Raw genomic sequence first — 23,287 nt, forward strand, 5'->3', positions numbered from 1 at the left:
GTCTTAAAAAATATTTCCAACCCGGTGAAAAAGTGAGCCATGTGGACAGCACTCGAGAGGTCACCAAAAAAATAAAACTTAAATCTCTGACTCTCTTTATTTTGTTGTTTTCTTTTTTAGATGGAGTTCAACTGGAGTGTTTTTCTTCACATCATTCAAAAGGTAATGATATGGTTATATGCGTGTGTGTGTGTATATATATATATATATATATATATATATCAGTACAGTTTATTGGATTTTCCTTTAATGCCATTGTTTTACTGTAGCCTGTGAAATATATAGTTTGAAAAGATGGAGGGGTAGCTCCTCTGCCCCGGTGAGACCTCTATGGCTAGTGTGTTTATTATGGAACTATTCAGTAAATGTGCACAGTAAGGACTCATTTGCTGATGTGGAATCCATTCTTCTTTTGCTTTTCTTTTGGGGAGCATAAGAGGCTTTCCTCAGCACTATCATTTGGTTTAAAGGGAAAAAAAAACCTACAGGAGGATCTTTTAGTGAAACTCAGGATTTGCTGCTGCTGTTTCTCACGGGGGTTGTGTTGCGACAGCCACCATCTGGAGCACTGGAGTGTTTGACTAGTCAGTCTAAAGTCACACTTCATATACGTTGGCGAAGGGTCTCACATTAATGATGACTGAATATAGTAACAGATTATTACAAACACTTTTATGATGAGGTTTTAAACTTGGCTTTGTATCCCCTCTCTCAGGCATGCTCTGATTCCGTTAAACATTCCCTGGTTTGTGATTGGTTGAAGGGTGACGTTCTAGGTAACAAGCTGATCTCTCTGGCGAATGATCTTTGTACCAGCGGCCTGATGGACAAAGCTTCACAATCTGAGTCATACTGTTCAGATAAGTGGTCTCTATTGAGCTTGGTGTTGTCAGAACACGTTAAAAATGGTAAGTTAATAAGAATGCTCTTCTCTTTTGGTTGCTACACAGTCATGCAGTATATGCATTGAATTGACGTGTGCTGGAGGCATGTGCTTTGCATGTGAGGATACCCGGTCATGTCATGTCATAGAAAACTGCTTAACTTTCTCAAGGTTTTGCATCATCAGAAGCCACACAGAGGTCCTGTCTGCACATATAAAATCTGCCAGCAAGTGTGATGTATAAGTGTCTAGATAAACACGGTCACGTTGGGAACTATATGAGAAGCTTACTTGTGTTTTTCTTTGACTGTTCTCCTACCCATATCTTGTTTTTTCCCCCCCTGTATAGAGTCTTTGATCGGCGAGGCTTACGTGGAAAGGATCATTGATGAGCTCCACTGTGCTCTGACTAAAGCCAGGGACCTTTCTGAAGCCGGAGGCATCGAACAATCTGTTTCGTTCATATGTGATGTTGCCTCTAACTTTTTCAGTTCTGTGAAGGGCTGTTTGCAGATGCCTTCAGCAGAAGATCTGCTCCTGACCATTTTCCAGCTTTGTGCTCAGGCACCAGAAACCACCCGCTTGTCAGGTACGACTACCGATGATTTTATTACATGACCCCAGCCAGCCTTATATTCTTTCTGATATTATTTTATAAAGAGGAACCTTCACATTCCACAATTTCCAAACATAGTTTTTAGACCTATATATAGTTACATAGTTACTACTTTCTACTTGAACTATCCTTTGCAGTCTAGTTTGTCCATAAGAGTCCCTGTTTAAAGCAATGTTGAGGTGGCCATCATAAATAGCTGACTCGTAAGACCTGATTGTACAGTGCTTTTCCGTTGAGTTTCGAGGTTTGTTATTTACACGTACGTGTGCCTGGCTGTAACAGTTTGTGGTGTATTCTATATTCTTGTACTATTCCAGAGAATTAATAGCAAATGTTTTGTATTTTTACACTAGTGTCCCTGATGGTTAAGTTGCAACACACTTGGCCGGCTGGTATAAAATCACTCATCTGCCACTTGAACAGCAGACGCCAAGAAAGCACATTCTTGAGTAGGTCTGCGCAGTGGATCAAGAATCAGATCCAGGCATCGCAGCTCAATGTTCAGAGGTAACACAGCCATCAGGTTCTCTTGTTCTAGGGCTTCGACGTGGAAATTATGTTTAATGAAAGGATACCGTCTTCCCAATGTTCTGGGCCGCTGGTACTCTTAACAGTCCTCGTTTTATGTACCAGTTGTCATTAAGTGCCGGTTTAAGAATTCACCTTTATGGGTCCACATCATTTCACACCTGCTTTTCACTGAAATGACAACTCTGGCCCTAAAATCTTACTGCCTTAGTCTGTAATTATGAAGTTACACATCGTGTATATATATATATATATATATATATATATATATATATAATATACACACTGGCGACTGGCACATGTTATGCTGTACTGTGTTATCGGTAGTAAAATTGTTGGTTCTTCAGGTTGTTGCATGCATCATGGTCTATTTGTTTCGTTCTACAGCCTCCAGTCTTTAATAACTGCTGTGGATCATCTACACAACAAGATATTGGAATCTAGTCCGTCAGCTGTTCACCTTCTAGCGGAGCATATGACCTTAATGACACCAGATGATGAGGAATGGCTGAAGATGCGCCAACATATCTCTATGCAGGTGTGGTACAATTCGTTCTACAGACACACATGTAAAGTAGGTCTCCTTGAGTCATAAATTTGGGTTATTCTCATAATGCTGGATGGAGCCATTGTAAGGGACTTACCAAGTCTGTCCCTAAGGAGTAAGTAAAACAGGTTATGGAACATCTAGAAGACTACATGCTTTCAGCCTCTTATACTGCAGCCCGCGTTCAACGGCCGTCGTATTTACAGCAGAGATACCGGGTTGCAGTCTGATTAAGATAAACGAGGTGTGGGACGTGTGCAGTTCCTTTATTGTGACATTTGTGTTCTATTACAGTGGTTGAGCAAGCCACTCTTGGAAGGACGGCTAAGCATGAATTCGGAAACATCTGGGATAGATCTTAAACCGTTGCCTAAAAATTGGCTTCCAAACCATCTCTGTACTGCCTCCCTTTTGAGCAAAATGGCTTTTCGAACACTGGAGCACAATTTACTTTTTAAAGACCAGGACATTGCACCAAAAGTAAACATTATTGGTAAGCGTTCTTAAGTGGAATGATGCGTAGTTTATCTTTCTTCGTATATCACCGTTAATAAGTTCCTCACGTGAAACTGTTCCATATTCTCTTGGCTGGGAGCCCTCTTGTCTCCTATACTTTTTTTCCTATTTTTATTTTCTCTTTTTCCCTCTTGGAATTCCCTTTCGTCAGCGTAGGGGGCTGCCAAAACTTCATCTCAATGCTAGGAGAGAACAACTTATGTTTAGATTAAAGCCAATTAGTGTCAATTAATTGGCCAGCTGGAACGACCCGGGAACATTGTGGATTGTTTCACCCACGCGCTAGCTAAAAAAGCTTTCCAATCAACATAGTTCCCATCTGGTTAGTGGATGTAATGCAGTTTCAAAGTATGGATTGTTAGCGTATGAAGGTCACACAGTTGTAGAATCGTACTAGGAATGAACAGACCGAGATCAGCAGTTTTCTCTGTTCCCGAACACTCAGCAGACATGTTTGCGAGCAGACACAGCCTGACCTTGTGACATAATTTTGGTTGTGATGATGTATTATTTGAGGGCTGCAAGAAGGAATGCAATGATTTCCCTTTCATCTTCAATGAAATCTAAACCAGAAAGAAGGGAACACAGAACGAAATACTTTAATAGGCGCAAATATTTATTGTGTACTGCATATTTGATAATAAATGAAATAAATAAAAAAAAATATAAAAAAATATTGGGTTATTCGTCTTAAATTGTTTATTTTATAATGGCGGTTATTGGGTCAGGGTCATTTTAGGGCTCCCATAAGAAATTTTTTCAGGCAATAATAACAATATTTTTGATCATGGCACAATAAGAAGAAGCTATTTAAAATACTTGTTGTGTGTAAGTGTGATTGATAATTACCCGCCGTCGTTTTCTCAGTTGCAGAAATGCTCTATTCTCTGCAGTGTTGCGAGGAGCTGGAGAGATCGCCCCCCATCATTACCGAATGCTGCCAAATGCTTCACTTGATGGACATATCCCACGAAAAAATAAAAGACTTTAGCGCCCGTTCTCCGAAACTTCTCCAGTTACTTTTTGAAAGGTGAGTTAACCCTGTAAGTGCCAGCGCCGTGGCCAGTAACTCCCCCATGTGTCTCTCATGAGCACTTAATATCTATCACTTCTAAATAACGAATTCAGCCCCATGTTTTAAGCAGATTTTGCCTGTATTTTAGCAGCCACTTGTGTAATTATGTTCAGTCTGTTCAGTAGTCACTCTAACCGTCAACTATTTCCATCTATGATCCCCCCCCCCCCATTGTGTTTTAGGTCGAAGGAAAGTGGTGCGATTTGGTCTTTGGTTGCTAACAAATTAATTTGTCTGAAGAATGCTGGACACGATGAGCTTCAGCTACTGATCAAAAACACGGAAGAGTAGGTCATCTATTTTTATTCTCACCAGATGTTCCAGACTAGCAAATAACTCATCTTGATGCATTTATATGTTGGATTTTGAAAACAAAGAAGTTTTAACTCTCCAACTCCAACGTCACTATATATATATATATATGATTATTATTAACCAATCCCACCAAGCTTCTTGTATAGGAAGAGCTTGATTGGTCCTGTATAGTGTATAAGTAAATGAGTGAGATTTCTTGAACTATGCATCCTGCAGGGCCAGATAAAGCCTTATTGCAGAACTAATTTGTCAAGGTTGACCCTTCCTTATGCATGGTGTATTCCGTCAGCTCTCCTGCCAGCTCCTACCTTAGCAAGTAAATGCTGCCGGGCTCTTAAAATACTTCTTGTGGCTGATGGGAGTTTCAGTGCAACAATAGCAAACAAGTCTATGCTTTCCTTCTCACAAATTAGGCATTGGAGTCTAACTATTAAATTCCATTGGATCTGGGCTGTATAAAGGGTTAAGAAATAAAACACATGTGTCCTTACACATGTTCCAATGTTGGGTGCATGAAGCGCATGTAAAGAAACTCGCACATTATTCTCCATAGGAATGGGAGTCTGATGTTGACTTGGTGTTATTTCTAAGAGGAGCGTCTTTGGGTCCACCTCTTACCCATATACTGGCATAATATATATAGCATTTATATATATATATATAGCACCAACAATTTACGCAGCGCTTAATACAATACATATATTCAAGAGGTCTGACAAGACGAGAATTGACAGACTAACACAAACCGATACATTAGGTGGAGAGAGCCCGGCTCGCAAGCTTACAATCTTAATAGCCCTGTGTATAAGGTTCCATGTCACCGGCGGGTGCAGAAGACGTTTCTTTTTCACCGGTCCTGTTATATCAAGATTGTGTCGTGAGAAAATATTTACTTTAAAGGAATCTGGGTCTTATATCCCATTCAGAATTTGGGGGGGAAAAAAATCCAAAAAAATTAATTTTCTGACTTTTTTTTAACCCCTTGACTTGTAATTCGATTTAGTCAACGGAGATAAAAGGGTCGGATCCCACTATTTGTACACCTTTTCGTCATTGATAAAAAGCAATTATAATATGCTTTGTCGCATAGGATTCAACGTACTCCATAGTGATTCCGAAATCAATACAATGAATTGCACACCAGCTATTTTTATCATGTTAACAGGCTAAGTATTTACATAAGGAGGGCCGTAGCGTTTTTTTGATTTATTCCGGCTGTTTTCTTATTTTCTTTACTGAAATCTATTACCGCTGTAAAAATGTTGGCACTTGTGAAATGCCTTGTTGATCTTGACGTAAGTTCTTTTGAGAAAACTCAGAACACACACGCTACTATTTCTCCGAGTTCAGTGTTTTCTCCTGATTTAGGACTTCTTTGAAGTCACAGCATCTCCTTGTTCGGCACGCTTTATAAGTGCCAGAACCGCACACAACACTTTGACCTTATGTGCCATCAAGCAAAGTGTTTGTATCGGGGGGAAAAAACATGGCTTTTTTTTATTTATTTTGTTTATATTTTATGCTTTAAAAAAGAATCTGGCCAGCCTTCCCTGTCTGTTGAAATCTGCATCTCAGTTCCGGTTTATAGGTTAGCTTCTATAAAGTAGCTTCATAAAATCAATAGCTTGAAGGGGACTGAGATACACGATACAAATAAATATTTAAAATGTAATTTCTTAAAAAATTTTAAAAGGTGGTCCTCGTGGCCCACCATAAGGACCAGTAACAAGATACTGCTTCTGATTGGTCCGTTTCATTGAATGCTTTGCGAATCAGAGTCAGCCCTGCCTTAAATATTTGAATTAATTTCTATAAGTACCACGGAGAAGGAATCCAATGCTTTGTCCTCGGTATCCAAGCTGATGCGTGGTGCCCCTGGGTTTAGTGGCCCTAGCCGTACCCCGACCTCGTGGATGCATCCGTACCCATGTACCAACCCTTCAATACGTCTAGGATAGCGCCTCCCTTTAAATCTATGCATTTAAATCCGCCATTGTTTTAATGTTATGCTTTCTTCTCTCTGTGAATAGTTATTTCCCGGTGACACAAGGAAACCTGCACACCATCCAGAGCTTGTCTCCGTTCTTACGCAAGGAGGAAAAGGAAGAGCTCGTGGCGCATTGCACCGCCAGGCTCATGACCGGCCCGCCGACAGCTGTGTCCTGTATAGATGGTCAGTATTATTCCAATATGTCTAAAGCATCTGTTTATTATTTACAAGAATATCTATTTTTTTTTTTTCCCTATTAATAGAAATGTTAATGATCCGGATTATTGTCATCATCTGTATTATTATTATTTATTGTTTTATATAGCGCCATCAAATTCCGTAGCGCTGTACAATGGGTGGACAGGACATAACAAGTAGTATGTAAATAGAACACATTGAATAGTTAGAATACCGGATAGTTGAATATACACTTTGATGAACTTTCTGCCATTCAAACTTTAACCGTATGCGGTAATTCACGTAATTCACTTCTGCTTGAGACATTCATATTAAACAATGGAATAAATACGTAGTCTGCTGTAAGTATATCGGACAGCATTACGCCTGAGCTGGTCGCAAAGCTTTTTCCCTCGCTGTCTGATAAATCCAAAAATAATCCAATAGCGAATAACTTTAATAAAGTAAATGTCCTCGATGACGCTTGGGTGATGTGTTACATCACGGAGGGCTTGTTTGCGCGAGAGTTCTGTGTGATGACTGCAGGGGAAGACCCTCCAGTGACGGCACCGATCTACCCAGAGGCAGCTTGTAAACAGATGGGAAGCCCTGTGGACATCTAGTATGTTTGTGAATTGAGAAAAGATGATAGATCAATCACCGTTTATTATTTTTTGTTATGTTTAATACATGTGGGCCCCTGTGTGAACCGGCTGCCTGGAGAGTTGCAGGGCATTAAACATGGGGGAATAATTAAATACAGTGCCGGTCTGCGCCTCGTAAAAGAAAGCTTAATGTCATCGCTATGTACCTGTAATGTTCTTTTAGTTGCTGCGATATAAATGTAGTTATGTGCCTCGTTCCTTCTTAGGTGGATTTGGATACCTCGCAATGATCAATTCCTGTCTGGACTCAGAAAGCATTCCTTCCCCTGAAATACTCCTCGGCGTATTAAAAGTCATTTTATCTTGGAAGAATGATCTTGAGGATAGCTTTTTGTTTAGCTGGTGAGTAAAGCGTTGTTTTTTTCTACACGGTCATGCAGCTTCAGTAGCATTTGTAGCAGGGATCCCCCAAACACTAGGGATCCTCCTGAATCTGATTGGCCTTTGCCCAAACTAACTCTGGAAGTACAAAATACCACGAGAAAGAAAGAAAAATGATTTTTGGCCCCGTATATTCTATCCTTTTTTTCTCTTTCATGATATGGAACGTCGGAGGGGATGAGATCGTAAGGTCTGTTGTTTGTCGTCCGCAGTAATTTACAGGATGCCAGCTCACAACTTATAGGTCTCAATGTAGAAATCATCAGGTTCCTTTCTCTACTTCTGGCGCACTTACCATTGGCTTTGAGCGACACCGAGTGGGACTTCTTAATGTGTTCCATGCTGGCCTGGCTAGAGGTAAGTGATTAAAGTGGTGAACATACAGTAACCGTGTGCTTTTTCATGGTGCAGTATAATATTCTTTATATATATATATATATATATATATATATATATATATATATATATATACATACATACATGCGTACAGAACTGTAAAGCAAGGGAAGAAGCTTACATGGCAAGATACATTTTCCTTTTAAAAAAAGAAAAGCCAGCCAAGAATTATATTTTCCTTTTTGAGCGTATTTTTGACATTCAGACTTTTCTCATTTGGCGTATAAATCTCTTGGCAGTATAAATGAAATATAGAAACAAAAAAATATACACAACGTATATAATATGTTTCTGTAATAGATTAAACGCCATCCATCATCTTCAGCAAATATTTTACGTTGGTAACATTCCATTTCATAGGTTTCCTTTCGCCGATAGTATTGTAACAGCACAGCAGCTGCTAACGCTGCTCAGACCCCTTTACACCAGTGTGTGCGCCATTTTCACAATTACTATATGTGTTGTTTTTGTTTACGTCGGCCCCCAAACAGTTGTGTAGGTTTTACTGCGTTGCCGATAATGTAAAACACCACTTGGGGGCGCTGTTTACCTTCAGTAAACTCTCAACAGTCCAAAGACGGCCCCGTTGGATTAACCGCGCAGGAACGGTCCACGCGCCTGTCTGTGTTATGAAATCTGTTTAGTTCAGCTGGAAAGGAACTTGTCACTTTAACATTGTTTATCAATATAAAACAAGGCTTACATCTGCTCCTAGCCCTCAGCGAAGTCACTTTCTAGGGTTTGTGTGGATTATATTAACAGTTAAACATAAAATTCCCGGCAGATAAGAACCATTCGGCCCCATCTAGTCTGCCCATTTTTCCCTGCGTTAAAGGCGCAAAACATTTAAACACATTAAACACCTCTAATCTATCCACATTGAATGCCGCTTTACGAATACTATTTTCTTTTAGTAGTCCAAAGGTGGGTGATGGACAAAAATGATCTTTTAATTCTGCTAAGAAATCTCTAAGCTCTATGGACCGGCAGAGAAAGGTTTATGTTTGGCTAAACTCCTTAAACATAATAATGCATCCGAACCTAACCCTTATATATGTTTTTATCTGTAAATATGCACGATAAAGACTATTTAGGACAAAATATTGCTGTTTTGTGCAGATTGTGATATGTTTGAAAAGATCTGCTTCACTGTGTTCTGTGTCTTTCTGCTTTTTTTCTGTTGTCAGACGGCTTGTGAAAGCGTGACCCTGAACCATACTCCGCTTGTTCGCCTGTTTGCCTGTACAAGCTGCAACCTGGCATCGGATCTTTCCAGCTACTTCCAAACTGTCGCTTCAACCAAACCAGACAATGTGCCAGCGACCCTTATCTCGGAATGGGACGAGTTCTTTTCGGAGGGGATCCACAGCCTACTCTTACCCATGCTGGTAAAAATAACAGGTAACGCAAGCAACTTAGCAGGCTCTGTATTGGTGATTGGAGCTGCGGCACCCAGACCCCGAATCCCAAGCCCCCCTGTGACTCTACCATATACTGGTAGTCGAATTGGATAATATACTGTACCGCAGGAGCAGCGCAGAACGTTACAAACTGAATGCCACCCTGGCTGCAAGCAGTGATTCTACGTCTATAAAGCTGGGTGCTCACTTCTGTTTGCTTCAAAATTTGAATAAATTATATATATATATATATATATATAATGGCTATAATTTGGGCAGTACCCCACTTGCCTCGCAAACACTGCCTCTGGGTGTTATGCGCATAAGGATGCCTGTATATGCGTTTGTGGCTGTTTGACTTGGCTGTGGATGTCCTGAGGGTAACACAGCATTATCTGGAGGGCTGAACATTAACAAACAGAATAACGTGATTGTGATTATAATGTCCTCCCGCTGGCGGACAGAACAAACCCACGCAGACGTGAAATACAGCCTATTCCATTAAAGAACCGCCGACAGACTTAAATAATGTTTTTAGGTCTCCTGGCTCTAAAGGAATGTGTTCTGTCCCTGCCAGGGTTATTCCTACCCTAAATAATTTTACACGTTTTCCTTTTTTTTTTCCTATTTTGCCCGGCGCAGGGGAGTGCAAGGCGTCCGACGCGCCACATCTGCAGCCCGTGCTGAACTCGTTGGGTGAAGCCCTCTGTTACATTTCAAAGGGCCAGCTGCTGAACCACAAACTTCCAGCCAAGTTCGTCGCTGGACAGAAGACGAACCTCTCTGACAGCATGCAAAGCCTGCTAAACACGCTGGCCCCGCTCCTGCTGTATAGAGCGAGATCCGTACAGATCACCGTTCACCATATGCTGGATAAGTAAGAACAGAATGTATTCCTCTTCGTCTTTTTCCCCCTCTGTTTGTTTAGTTGGTTGCCATGCCTTTCGCTAATTGCTTTTTAGCACTCCGAATCCTCCTTATCGAGCACATATTCAGGCCGCGACTTACAGCCGCCCAGACGAGTCCAAAGTAATTGTTTTTTTTTTTTTAAGTAAACAAGAATTCAAAAGCATTATAGGCTCCTCTTACCCGATGCAAATGCTGTTGGCTGTCAACGTGCGCGCTGGACTTCTGGTGATGTCAAATAAGACTACAGCGTAACAAGCTGCTCAGCTTTCTGATTTAAGCGCTGGTCCGTTGTGGCCACGTTGTCCGCACCCGGGGCATCCTTTTCACAGTAAATAGCTGCAGTGGGATCAGGGCTGTTTATCTACCCCCTATAGACATCTTTGCAGAACATACCCTCTTTCTGTAAACTTAGAACATTTTTACCCGCTGAGCACATTTGCTGTACATAGGACCAAAGTAATCTAAAAAAAAAATAAATAAATCCCCTCCATTTCATGAACTCCTTCCTAGCCTTGACGTTTCCTCTAGAAAAATCTTCAGCCCCATCTGTCCTTCTCAAATGCGTCAATCAAGCAGTCTGGCCTCATAGAGGACCTTTGATTTAAATCTGACCCTGTTGATGTTGAAAGCATTGATCTACTTTGTGACGTTGGAGATAAAGCCCTTCCTTGTTCCGTTACGATGGACTTACAGCTGTCTTGCTGTTCTCTTCACTTCCAATGTCTCCTGCTCCAGCCTCTGGGTTATTCACTAAAGGACCTGTTGCCCTGAATCCGTCAACAATGGGACCAAACCCCTCTGAGTTTTCCCCAAGCACATTCTATACCATGTATTCAGACCAAACATGCCAGACGGACATGGCAAGGACCCTGACATCTGGTATCTGCCCGACCACCTTGTTATGTGGGTTGTAGTCAAGCATGCTGTCATTTATCTACATATATTTGGTAGTGAGTAAGTAGGCCCGTATGTGTATCTTAATAAACAAGAGCCCTTGATCAATGAAGCCCTTAGATGTTACTGTAAAGCATATATAGGCCAACATGATCCCCTGGGTAATTTTATTTCAATAGCTAATATACTTCTAATGGAATTTCTGATGGTATTACCGTACAGACATGAAATATATTTAGCTCCAACGGAACTAATTTGGTTGTTGACAGAAATGTAGAAATCGCCAGCAGCTGCAGCCGACTGGCAGCCGTCGTGTCCCACGGTGGGAAGCCGAGAGCACCGAAGAATTTGACACACAAAGTACCGGGGGGTTTGCTGCCGTCTCGGGGACACTAAATATGTGTTTAGCATTCAGACAGCACCATTGTCTTTTTTCCTAAGAGACTGCCAGTTTCTTCCCCTCTATGCCTCTTGCAGAGATGATTAAACAGCCAAAGGACTCATGCGTTATTCATTTTTAATTTTTTGGAAAAAAAATTCAGTCTGGAAAATGTCGCTGAGTTAATTCCTTGTCCCTTTTGGATTTCTGCAAGGTTAGGTTACATCAAGTCGAATAAAGTCAATACTAATCTTCATTAGCCCTCGTTGGACAGAACTCTGTTATGTGTTCCTGCCGTCTGTGTCCTAGTTGTTCCAGAATAAAGTTAGATCCGGAATCTAACATTTGTTATATCCGTTTGTAGAATAATGGCTGACCTGCCTGCGTTTGATGATGAAGATCTGAAATCCTACGGCGATGAAGATGAAGAGCCTTCCTTGTAAGTTATTCACTAGTAGGCCCTGGGTGCTTCTCCGCGAAGTGTGGTCCATTCTTTGTGTGTCTACATCTCTTCCAGCGCCCCCGTAATTCACAACACCGTATAACCTATTTTCATTTGATTTTTATTTATTTTTTAATTTTGCGATTAGTGCAACAAATACAAAAAAGCAATGGCAATTTTTCAGCTGAGTAAGCAAATTTACATAGCCCAATGCTGATCTCAATGCACAGAAGCACAGGGATTATTGCATCATTTATAAGAAAAATAATTCTCCTTTTAACCGTTTCCATGGATTGCTTACCTAGGGAGGAAATATTGATATCAGCTCTTGCGGCATTTAAAATAACAAAATGCTCAGCTTTGTGCTTTTTAACCTATTTTCTTCCACTGTCCTCAATGTTAAAATAAAAAAAAAAATCCCAAACTTTTTCCTTTCTTTCCAACTCTTGCCTCTTCTTTCCATGGGACTTCCCTTTTGAGGTGAAATATTTGGACTGGACACCCCGATGAGTTTATTCCTTCAAGTTACAACGTATTTAATTTCTTAGCGAAGATCCCAAATGAAGACTTGACTCATAAAAATATCCTGGCACCGCTGTGATGTGAAACAGCAGTGTTCGTATAGCAGGGGAAAGAGTATATGAGCCCCAGAAAAGAAATAATAATAATAATAATAATAATAATGGAGAGTGCAATAAATACTTTAGTTTGGGTTCCGTAAATGAATTTGTTCCCAAGCGGTCCTATACCCAGTGTGTCCCAAATTACAGAATTTCTCGGTCATCTCTGTGCAAGTTCCAGTTTTCCCTTCTTTCCACCCTTACGTTCACACAGCGACCATAGGATTTACCAATGCTTTGCGTTTTATTTTTCCTTAACGAGATTCCAATTATGAATAGCTCTGCGAGGCACCCCAATGTAATGTGCTTCCGTTATCATTTATACATGGAAGGGGTGCGCAAGCAGAGGGCCATCAAGCGCAGTAGCTGCTATAACTATGCCGAGGAGGTTACAGCTGATGTAACGGCTGTCTAGATGGGCCGGATGCTTCTTATCTTCCGCTCATACTCTGTTTTCATGAATGCTTGGAATGGGAAGCCACGGCCTCTAAGAATGTTAGCGGCCAATATATAGGGCTACTGAATATTGATCTCTATCGATATACCCCAGCGAGCGTCTTCTGTGTGACGGGCCGGGCTTCCTCTGCCAAATACATAATTAACTCAGAGAGACAAAGCCCTTCAGGCAGGAGATGCTTGCCCACGATGACCCTTCTTAACTCACTGTGAACATGAGGGGTCGAAATGGGCAGTAGTAATATCTCATGGTAACGTAAGGATTTATTACCCAAACAATAACCTTGTAGGGGGGTTTAAATATTTCACCTCGCCGCCTTTGCTGTGCGTTTTAAGGGCAAGTCCCACTACAGACTTTCAAGAAATCTTCACACATTAACCATGCGTATGCCGGCTCAGCCAATCTTACGTTAGCAAGTGGTGTACTGTGTTATGCCATCTCTCTGAAACCATTACTGAGTGTGCAGGTTAGTTCTGTTAATTCTTAATGCTTTATTAACTTATTCTCTAGGGGGATGTGAGTTGTTTGAAGAGCTTGTGTTGAGATGCTGAATTACCACTAATATATATATATATATATATATATATATATATATATATATATATATATATATATATATATATATATATATATATGTATATGTATATGTAAAAGGGTGAAGCCGTATTAGTCCAGTAGACACGATGTCAAAAAATAGAGTATTCGGTGATACCTTTTTTATTGGACTAACATAATATTAAAAAGACAAGCTTTCGAGAATTATCCTCCCTTCATCAGGTCCAAAGCAATACTAATCAACATGATAGAGGTTACAACTTAAAACAAGTGATGGTATAAGGGGGGGGGGTTGAGTGGGGTGTCCTAAATAATAGGTCTGGAGGTGAGAAATGCAGACAGGTAGAGAGATAACCCAGGGACAGAACAAATAAACTTAGGGAACCAATAACCACAGTAAAACATCAAAGATAATAACAGCAATTAGACATTGGATGACTAGATGAAGTTCATATGAAGTTCTGGTAGTGTGTAAGGAAACCAGAATCCACATTAAGTCCCTCTTTTATGGTGTTAAAATCTGTTTCATTTTCATCTCAAATGTTTTTCTTTCCTGAGAGTCTCAGAAATTTCCTTTGAGTACTTTAATTTTTAGGTTTTGGATGGAGTGATTGTTCTGTGTGAAATGATGTCCTACCGGGGTGCAATATTTTTCTTCCAGACCTATTATTTACGACACCCCACTCAACCCCCCCCCCCTTATACCATCACTTGTTTTAAGTTGTAACCTCTATCATGTTGATTAGTATTGCTTTGGACCTGATGAAGGGAGGATAACTCTCGAAAGCTTGTCTTTTTATATTATGTTAGTCCAATAAAAAGGTATCACCGCATACTCTGCAATACTCGATTTTTTTTACATCGTGTGTATATATATATATATATATATATATATATATATATATATATATATATATATATATAATGGATTCCACCAAACTGTACAATAATTGTTGGTAAAGAACTTGGCTGTTTCCATGCGATTGCAGTTTGTGATGTTCTCTTGCATGGGTGCGGTATCTGGGTGTATCAGTCATGTAATATCTCCATCCAAAATGAAACTGATCCATGTGTAATCGCCTTGTGATCTGTTTAGGTCTCCTCCTGCTGCTCTCATGTCTGTTTTGGCCGTTCTGGAAGATTTAGTGGAAAGTATTCTTCAAGACATCCCCGTAGGTGAATTTGTCATAATCGAGCCTTCGAAGGATGAATTCTGTTTTGTTCTCGGTTACCTTCTCACTTGGAAATTAATACTCACTTTCTTCAAGGCTTCGTCATCACAAGTAAGTGCAGATGTATTGTGTTTTTGTGTCTGTTACAATCTATCGCTAGGTGTTCCCAAGTTACAGAACCGTTACAGGTTTTTACCAGGGATTGATTTCCAGGGATGATGTCTTATCCATATGAGTGTTATATTAGGTTACACTTCTCTGAATGGATTGTCATAATTATATGAGCCGGATCCCATTACACAGCTCAGAATACCTTTTAACGTATACATCTCTTAAACGTTTTGCTAACATTGCTCAATGCACAATGGCATGTCGCCTTTATATTAAGCAGATCGCCCCTAGAAATAGGAAAACCCAGATTATAGATTTTACACGACCAATCTTATTATTAACGGTGTTTCTGGGCTCATTTCCAAGAAAACAATTGCATTAGGAACCCTGATTTGTCGTTTGGAATCAGCCTTTATACCTCCTGCTTGTAACTTTTCTGCATTAATGAATATTTTTTTTTATTTTATTTCAATCTCTTTACCAAGCAGCTATTTGCCCAAGTTTCCATGTCTCCTGGTGCAGTGGCAGCACGCAGTTTACAAAACAGCCCCCTTTTGGGCAAACGACCTCTATTTATCATTTAATGACTACTAATGTCCAAACATTGCGTAACAGACCTATCGTTTTCTCACTCAGCTACGCGCCCTGTACTCTCAGTACCTCCGGAAAACAAAGAACTTAAACAAACTGCTCTACAACCTGTTCAAGCTGATGCCTCACACCCCGGTGCTTCCCGGGCAGGCGTCTGACACCCCCAATAAAGACTTGAAGACCTTCTTCACCGAAGACCTGTGCTTAACAGTGAAGGGTGAGTGAAGCTGCAATGGAAGGGGGGACTTCTCTCCAGCCGGGATTTCCCAGTGAACCCGGCAGCTGGAGAAGCAGAACTTTTCTGCCGTACGTTTAACCAGCAAACGCGTAGATAAGAATATATTTATATATACGGGTATAGTTTTGGGGTGCTGGTGGGATGACATGCCCCCGATCTTAGATTGCCTTTTTTTCTCCACTCGCATATCCTTCTATAAGGATCCTGAGCAGCTTTAATTGGAATGTAACCATTCGCTCTTCTAATGCTTTTCCTCTGCACACTTTAATCCCCTATCAGGGTCTACAAACTTACAGTATGAGATCCTGCACCTGGCTTGCTGTGTTTATCGCATGACCCTGAAGGACTTGCCGGCCATGGTCAGGCTTTGGTGGAACGGCTGTGAAAAGAGGATTTTCGGTGTTGTTGACAAATTCACTACCAGATATGTCAGCGGGGTGCTGTCCACACAGGAGATCATGTCTGTCCAGTCCAGCACACAAGTCTTTGATGGCATGACCGTAAGTTCATTTCAGCGCCCCCCCTTAAACTTTCTATTTATTCCGAGCAATTTGTTTTAGTTGCGATTGTAACGAAAGAAACTTCTAAATACACATATTTAACCAAGTAAAGGAGTGAAGCTCATTTCAAAGGAGGAGAGATGTTAGATGAAGAGGTCATAATCTAAAACTAGAGGGTCAGGGGCTTAGATGTAATGTAAAGAGGTTTTACTTTAATGAGAGGGTGGTGGATAAGTGGAACAGCCTCCCAGCAGAAGTTTACTTTCCCATGAAGCTCTTGTGAATAAAATAAATAAATAAATACATTCTAAAATGTTGATAAAGAGTTTTCCAGACTCTACTCATGAAGAAAAAATTACTTTTTTTGTCATCTTTTAGTAGACATTGTTTAGCTTGCTCTATTCATGTACAATAAAATGGTGGCACCATTTCTTTTCTTGTTTGTTTCTTTAGGTGAAAGCTCGCCCTGCAACTCGGGAGGTGGTAGCAAATTATTCTGTTGATGACATTTGCATAGAACTCATCATACAACTTCCACAAAATTACCCCCTGGGATCCATCGTGGTGGAGAGCGGCCGGCGAGTCGGGGTGGCTGTACAGCAGTGGCGCAATTGGATGTTACAGCTTAATACTTACCTCACACATCAAGTGGGTTTTATTCAAGATATTATCTTCATTTTCAATCGTGCTTCTGCAATTTTCCTATTCTGACCCTGACCTAGGTGTCCTCACCATGCAATAAGGTTCCTCCCTCATTATAACCTTTTCTGCTCTCGCCATCATCTCGCCTTCTTCGCCTTGGCTCGTGCTACCTGCGATTGAGCTTAGAATGATTGTCTTGGTGGTTCTTTTGGTCCGTGAAGTATCTTTAAACCTTTCACCTTTTGAGTGTCTGCCTAGGTCACTTGGAATACCTATTATTGTTGTTCAGTCAACAATGATGGCGTTCCCTATGATGTTGGTGGTGACGGGTGACCAGTAGTTGAGATCCGTCCACACAATTGGATTTTAAAGACTTTCCTTGCAGTCCCTTCTTATATATTGTTTAGAAGGTGGTCTCGGAATGTAGTTAGAATGACCGTATTTCACATTGTTTTTGTGTCGTGTGACTGACACTGTGACTCTTTCTTTGTGTTGAGTAGAATGGAAGTATAATGGAGGGCCTTTCCCTGTGGAAGAACAACGTGGACAAACGCTTTGAAGGTGTTGAAGACTGTATGATTTGCTTCTCAGTAATTCATGGTTCCAATTACTCTCTACCAAAGAAAGCGTGCAGGACCTGTAAGAAGAAATTCCACTCCGAGTGCCTGGTTAGTGACAATCAATAAGCCTTTGTTAAGGGACGGGCTATTGTACGCTATAATCCCACCAATGTCCTTTAAATGTTCATAATGTACCTCCTAGAAAATGTAATAGATAAAATAATTAAGTTTAGGAGAAGCTGCAGATCAAGAGCTGCGGCATACTGCTCTCTTGTAGTCCTATTTTTAAAATCTTTAGATCTTCAGGTTCGCAGGCAGACAATGTTTTAAAGCGTCTTGGATTTACTGATTTTATTTCCATCTGCTGGTCAGGCGACATCCACAATGTGCTGTTCGCAGCCCTACAATGTTTCATGCATGTAGCTACGGCTATGCACATTCCCGATGCGTGTTCTATGCCCCGTTATTTGTGAGCGATGGTCCCCGGTCAATAAAAAGGCAAGCTGTACGATCGAATACTAACCAACCTTTCAAATAGCCAAAAAGGGGGTCTGGCACATGTCATTCCTAAACATGCTTACTGTATTTTCTACACTGTGACACCCAGCTAACATTCTGCGCTCCTAGAAAAGAGGAGCATCAGGGGAAGCAAGCAGAAAAGGGGGATTTGGGTCTTCAAGAGGGACTGCTTCTCTTATGTAGGGACACATGGGAGATGTATAAACATAACTTTGTGAGAATTGCAAGGCATGAAAATTAAGAAACGGTGGATTCATGATTTACTTTTTATAGAATATAGTTGTTCCCTGTGGTTTAAGGGCTTTAGCAGCTGGTTTACTAAGACGCTGTACCGTCTCTTTAAGAACCGGCGTGCTGTAATCATCCGTATTGGGATGAGTCAGAACCGCTTGTGGTCATAAAACATTGACTTTACTTTGGGATTCTCTAAATTCACCTCCATTCTGCTGAAATTCAGAACATTTAATAAGATCCATTATTATCTATATTTTCAAATCTTTTTTCTGGTGTTGCAACATATTGTTTCCAGTTAAAGGGAATAAACCCATTGATGCTTAATATCTAGTACGCTATGTGCCACAAAGCGTTAATCCTGATAGAGCAGTAGCCGGACGTTTGCTAGACAACAAAAAATGGCAATGTAGCATTTGAGTGGTGACTTCCATGCAAGTGAAGGTCAATCACATCGCATTCAGTCATTCTGGATTCAGTGCGTTTCAGTACAGCGCCTTCAAGTCAGCATCGCAGGAAAGCATCTGGCGTTCTAGGAAGTCGGACTAAAATCTAAATGATAGCAGGTGTTTAACCTCCGGGGATTCGCAGCACTCGACTCAAATGTCCGGACTCGTGGAAGTCGAGGACAAGCTGCGGCTGGAACGCTCTTCAATGCTTCTCATAGTTGGAGAAAGAATTAGGAAGCGCTTTAGACATTTCCACGGAAAGACTCGGCCTTAATACATCTTAGCAAGTAAGAGAGAAAGAGATTTGGTCCTTGGTATTTAAATGTGGCATAAAGGAACCATTCCATGAAATCCTACTCTTTGTTTACACGCGGAAGCTCTTGCGTGACGTCGTTGCGTAGACTGAAGTGCTCCGCAGCGCTGCTAATCGTCATTGGCACCTCAAGGCCCCGTGTTACGAGTGGTTGGTAAATTAGTATTTGTAGAATATCGCCAAGTTTCTTCAAGTGAGGTCTGCATAGGAAAGCTTTTAGCGTACTTCGTATTCAATGTGCAGGAGTTCTGAGGTGCTGAGGGGTCCACGCTGTTTTTTTCCTCTCCAATTTTGCTCCACAAGTTGGAAACACAAGTGCTGATGAGATAGTCGCCATGGCCCGATGGTTCTTACAGTATGGAACTTTGTATGCTTTGCATATGATCATTTACCCTACAAGACGCTTGTTCTAAATCAGGGATGTTGTTCCTCACGCGTCAGGGGCTTCAGACTAGAAGTTCTTTATATCCATTTCGTTATTTATGGTGGAACTGCTTGTAGTCAAGATAGCCCCAAATCCTCATCTGTTTATGGCGATTAATGTCTAGAGTTTAACACCCCAGCTTTAAAATTAAGATATCATTCACTGTTCCATGAGACAAGCTTCAAGCCCAATGCTGAAATAAGCCACAGCATGGAAGCAAACATATTTTCGTGAAGACTCAGCCTTTGAAGCCTTTTATCTTATTGATAACTATATATCACCGCGGGAAGGAGCTGGCCCGGTATCTCCACAATTAGAATTTTTTTTACATACACAATATATTTCTCCCTGCTTAGAACTGGGCATATCTTATGACTAGAGGGTACAAGGGTTAGATATGTAATTACTGCACTGAAGGGGTGGTGAGTACATGGAATGACCTCTCAGCAACTCAGACGTTATATATAATATATGTAACTAAATATATATTGAGCACCATCTCTAATCCGTGTTCTTCTCTTTCAGTACAAGTGGTTCACATCCAGCAACAAGTCCACGTGCCCTCTTTGCAGAGAGACCTTTTTTTAAAATAAACCACTAAAACTGGTTTCAAATAAGCTTTTTGTTCACGAAGATCTTGGAATTGCACCAGTGTCCACATGACAATACAACCTTGAATGATCATCTACTCTTCTTCATGGACAATCTTTGCGCCCCTGTTTGGGGGGAGGGTGCTGTCTGATATTGTAATATCCCAAAGCATAACTACTGCTTAGGCAACAATGGCGTTAACGTATGATAATTGTATTTTGATTGGCGTCAAGCCCATCACCGGTTAGTTTTACCAATTAAATTCCATCTTCATGACAAAACAGCATGTCCTGCCGTTGCCACCACTTACAGGGAATCTGGAGTGAAAACTCCTCAAAGGCATTCTTCATCTAGGAAAACTGACCGCACATGTCCTGTAAAGTTTGCTGATTCCATTATCGGTCCCAACATTAAAAAGAAATAGGCCTACAAAATGTGGACGTCAAGGAGAGATGTATTTGTATTGATTCTTCCTTAAAGTGGCGAAACCCCCCTCAGTGCTTCTTAGTGACATATTAAGGAAAGTACATGGAGTTCACGCACAAGAGGTGTTCTTCTTATATAGATACACAGAGCCAGAAATATCCTGCCTGAACTGTACCTTCCTTGTTCAAATATTTAATATATTTTATATATTTAATTCCCTAGCGTCTTGTTAAGTAAATATTCTTTTAAAATGCTGGTATACAATTCAGTGCGTGGATTAAACCAGAGAAATTTTATTTTCTAATGAATCGTCTGAAACAAAACAAAAAAACTATTTTGTCATTGGAATAAAAGTGCTTAGCCAAAGTGTTCCACTGTGTCATGGGTATAACACAACACAGCGCATGCGCATGAATGTAATGTTCTTAAAGGGACACACACCACTGCGCGTTCATATTTTTTTAGGCTTTTACTTAGTTTTGGGAGGACTAAATGACATCATCCTCGAAGCTGTGCCGGTTACTGTTCTGGGAATGTGCTATGATCGTCTAGGAGGCGGGATTGAGGATTTGTTGTAAGCGAATGTAGTGCAAAAAATGTATATTGGAGTTTACAAAAGTAGTCAAGCTTTTAACATACATTTTAAAGCACATCTGTCAATTTTCCACAGATATTAGATTATACATTTCTTACATTAAATAAGAATGACCCCCTTCCCATTGAGCTACCTCTGTCCTATTGTAAAGTTGGTTCAATCAGCCCCTGTAAGGGTGGCGAGGGGGGGGCTAAAAGAGGCAAGAACAGGACTTTGATCGGATAATACAGTTCCCCTGTAAATGCAAGTTTAGAAAACAATTTTATAATGCATTGGTAACAATCCATTTGCACCCCAATGTGATTGAGCTCATTATTGCTTTCATATTATGCATTGTATGCAGAATTCTATTTTTCAAACACAAATTTAAAAAGCTAGGCTTTTTCTACTTATTATTTTACCGATTATTGCATTCTTAATTGTTTCTGTCAGTACCATCACTAGCGAGAATTTTAAATATGTATTCAGTCCCTTCACCTTCCTGAAACCTAAGATTTATTGGGGAGAAATAAAATGATCTCATCCCAGACTCTCAGAACAGAAAATATTTTTGCCAAATAAAATATATGAAACAATAATAGTAACTTATACGAGAGGGTATTTTTAACATCTCATTTTTCTTTTTAGATCCCCCAAAAGTCCTTTTGCTCATGGTGCGTCCAGCTCACATCTGTACTTGTTATAAGGGAAGAACAAAAAAAGCCTCGCCGTATCTCATAACAATGGTTGGATCTGGCTGATGGAGCCAATGTCTACTAAACCTCATTCTATTATGCGACGTTTCAATATTACGTAATACATTGACTTTGATGATATCAATAGGGTTATCAAATTCTATTTTTCTTTTCTGTATTTTAATTTATTATTGATTTGATTATTGGCCTCCCTCTATCTTACAGCTGGAAAGAAATATCTTGCCAGCAGAAGATTATGGTTTGCTTAGTGCAGCAGTCTTAAGTTAGCAAAAATGTTAGTTCTGATTGTTAAAAATATAAAAATTTCCATTGAATCTGTCAATTATGTAATATTTCATGGTCAATGCGAGGGAATGTTGGCGTGGGGCCCAAAATATGTTTCTTTTTTTAAAAGCAGTGCCAAGTAGACATGTTAATTAACATAAAGTGTAAATATGTTGGAAGTGGGGAAGCACAAGGAGTTCGCCCCGATGGAACGGAATCTTTAAACGGGTCACTAGAAACAGGAAAGAAGCTTGCCGATGAAAAATATGTAAAATAATGGGGGAAAATGTATGCCATGGTGGTCTTCAGCGTGAGATTATATTTCGTGTAGAATATACTACAGGTCACAATACCAAACACCAGCTTGGCCCATCGAAAAACACAAAAAACACTGGTCGAAATACGACCATAATTTCAACATGGCTTTTTTTTTTTTTTAAATGTTATTTTCGTTTTTTTTATTATTTAATCTACGTAAATCTCTGTAAGTGGATACCACTTAAATATTCCTTTTAGGACCTGAACTAGGAGGCTTTGGCGACATGGAAGACGTGCTTTCATATGTGTACCATATATGATGTGATACCTATGTCGCTATTTGGCACCGTCTTCTCCCTCACCAAAGGCATCAAAGGCCGATTCTTGAAATATGGTATAACAACTATTTTTTTTCTGCAAGGGTTTCCCCAAAGAGGAAAGTGTCACTAAATAAGTCCATAAACCATGACATTCTTAATATTCCATGGAAATTGATGTGGAACATTTCTATACAGATTACACTCCATCCTTACCTGGATTAGAAATTAGTTGAGATGTTCAGGAATAGGTTTTTGATCGCCCTGTTTGAAGAAGAAGGCCTTGTACAAAAGCAGCAACATCCTTAGACTGTTCATGGCTTCAGACTTTTTTTATTGCCCTCACCATAAAAAATATGAAGGAAGAGCTGAGTATTTGAGTTGTCAATCATGGTGGCACCATGAGGGCGCAGAGATTCAGTTGCACCAGTAGACTACTGCTGGTGAGGTATCTTCCCTTCTGGAGAAGACAATACGTCTGGGAGAAGACAGTGGAGAAGAAAGCAAGTGATGTCAAAGCAAGATGGGGACAGGTTGGGAAACTAAAAAATGGGTCAAGCAAGAAGAGGATGGCTGGGGTTTTCTATACTAAATAAACCCCTTTTTAGGCTGTGATCATACCAAAGACCCACCTGGGGTAGTTCCC

General features: G+C 40.4%; 1 protein-coding gene across 2 annotated transcripts in view; it reads left to right on the forward strand.

Annotated features, from left to right (window-relative positions):
- Positions 1-20,083, forward strand: part of LOC149274870 (E3 ubiquitin-protein ligase listerin-like) — a 32,065-nt gene extending 11,982 nt beyond the window's left edge. Inside the window, exons 11-30 of one of the 2 annotated variants that reach the window (XM_089505174.1) lie at positions 121-162; positions 716-908; positions 1,233-1,472; positions 1,853-2,006; positions 2,415-2,565; positions 2,869-3,067; positions 3,958-4,120; positions 4,348-4,452; positions 6,511-6,653; positions 7,519-7,654; positions 7,906-8,050; positions 9,277-9,490; positions 10,132-10,366; positions 12,036-12,110; positions 14,842-15,028; positions 15,665-15,836; positions 16,137-16,357; positions 16,811-17,005; positions 17,500-17,667; positions 20,021-20,083. In XM_089505174.1, coding sequence (XP_089361300.1) covers positions 121-162; positions 716-908; positions 1,233-1,472; positions 1,853-2,006; positions 2,415-2,565; positions 2,869-3,067; positions 3,958-4,120; positions 4,348-4,452; positions 6,511-6,653; positions 7,519-7,654; positions 7,906-8,050; positions 9,277-9,490; positions 10,132-10,366; positions 12,036-12,110; positions 14,842-15,028; positions 15,665-15,836; positions 16,137-16,357; positions 16,811-17,005; positions 17,500-17,667; positions 20,021-20,083 — 3,201 coding nt within the window. The remainder of the gene's footprint in view (positions 1-120; positions 163-715; positions 909-1,232; positions 1,473-1,852; positions 2,007-2,414; positions 2,566-2,868; positions 3,068-3,957; positions 4,121-4,347; positions 4,453-6,510; positions 6,654-7,518; positions 7,655-7,905; positions 8,051-9,276; positions 9,491-10,131; positions 10,367-12,035; positions 12,111-14,841; positions 15,029-15,664; positions 15,837-16,136; positions 16,358-16,810; positions 17,006-17,499; positions 17,668-20,020) is intronic. The other variant, XM_089505175.1, reaches the window with a different exon arrangement.
- The last annotated feature ends 3,204 nt before the right edge of the window (positions 20,084-23,287 follow it).

Source organism: Sceloporus occidentalis, unplaced genomic scaffold (assembly GCF_023333645.1).
Source record: "Sceloporus occidentalis isolate IW3139 unplaced genomic scaffold, rSceOcc1.0.p SCAF_314, whole genome shotgun sequence".
NCBI lineage: Eukaryota > Metazoa > Chordata > Lepidosauria > Squamata > Phrynosomatidae > Sceloporus > Sceloporus occidentalis.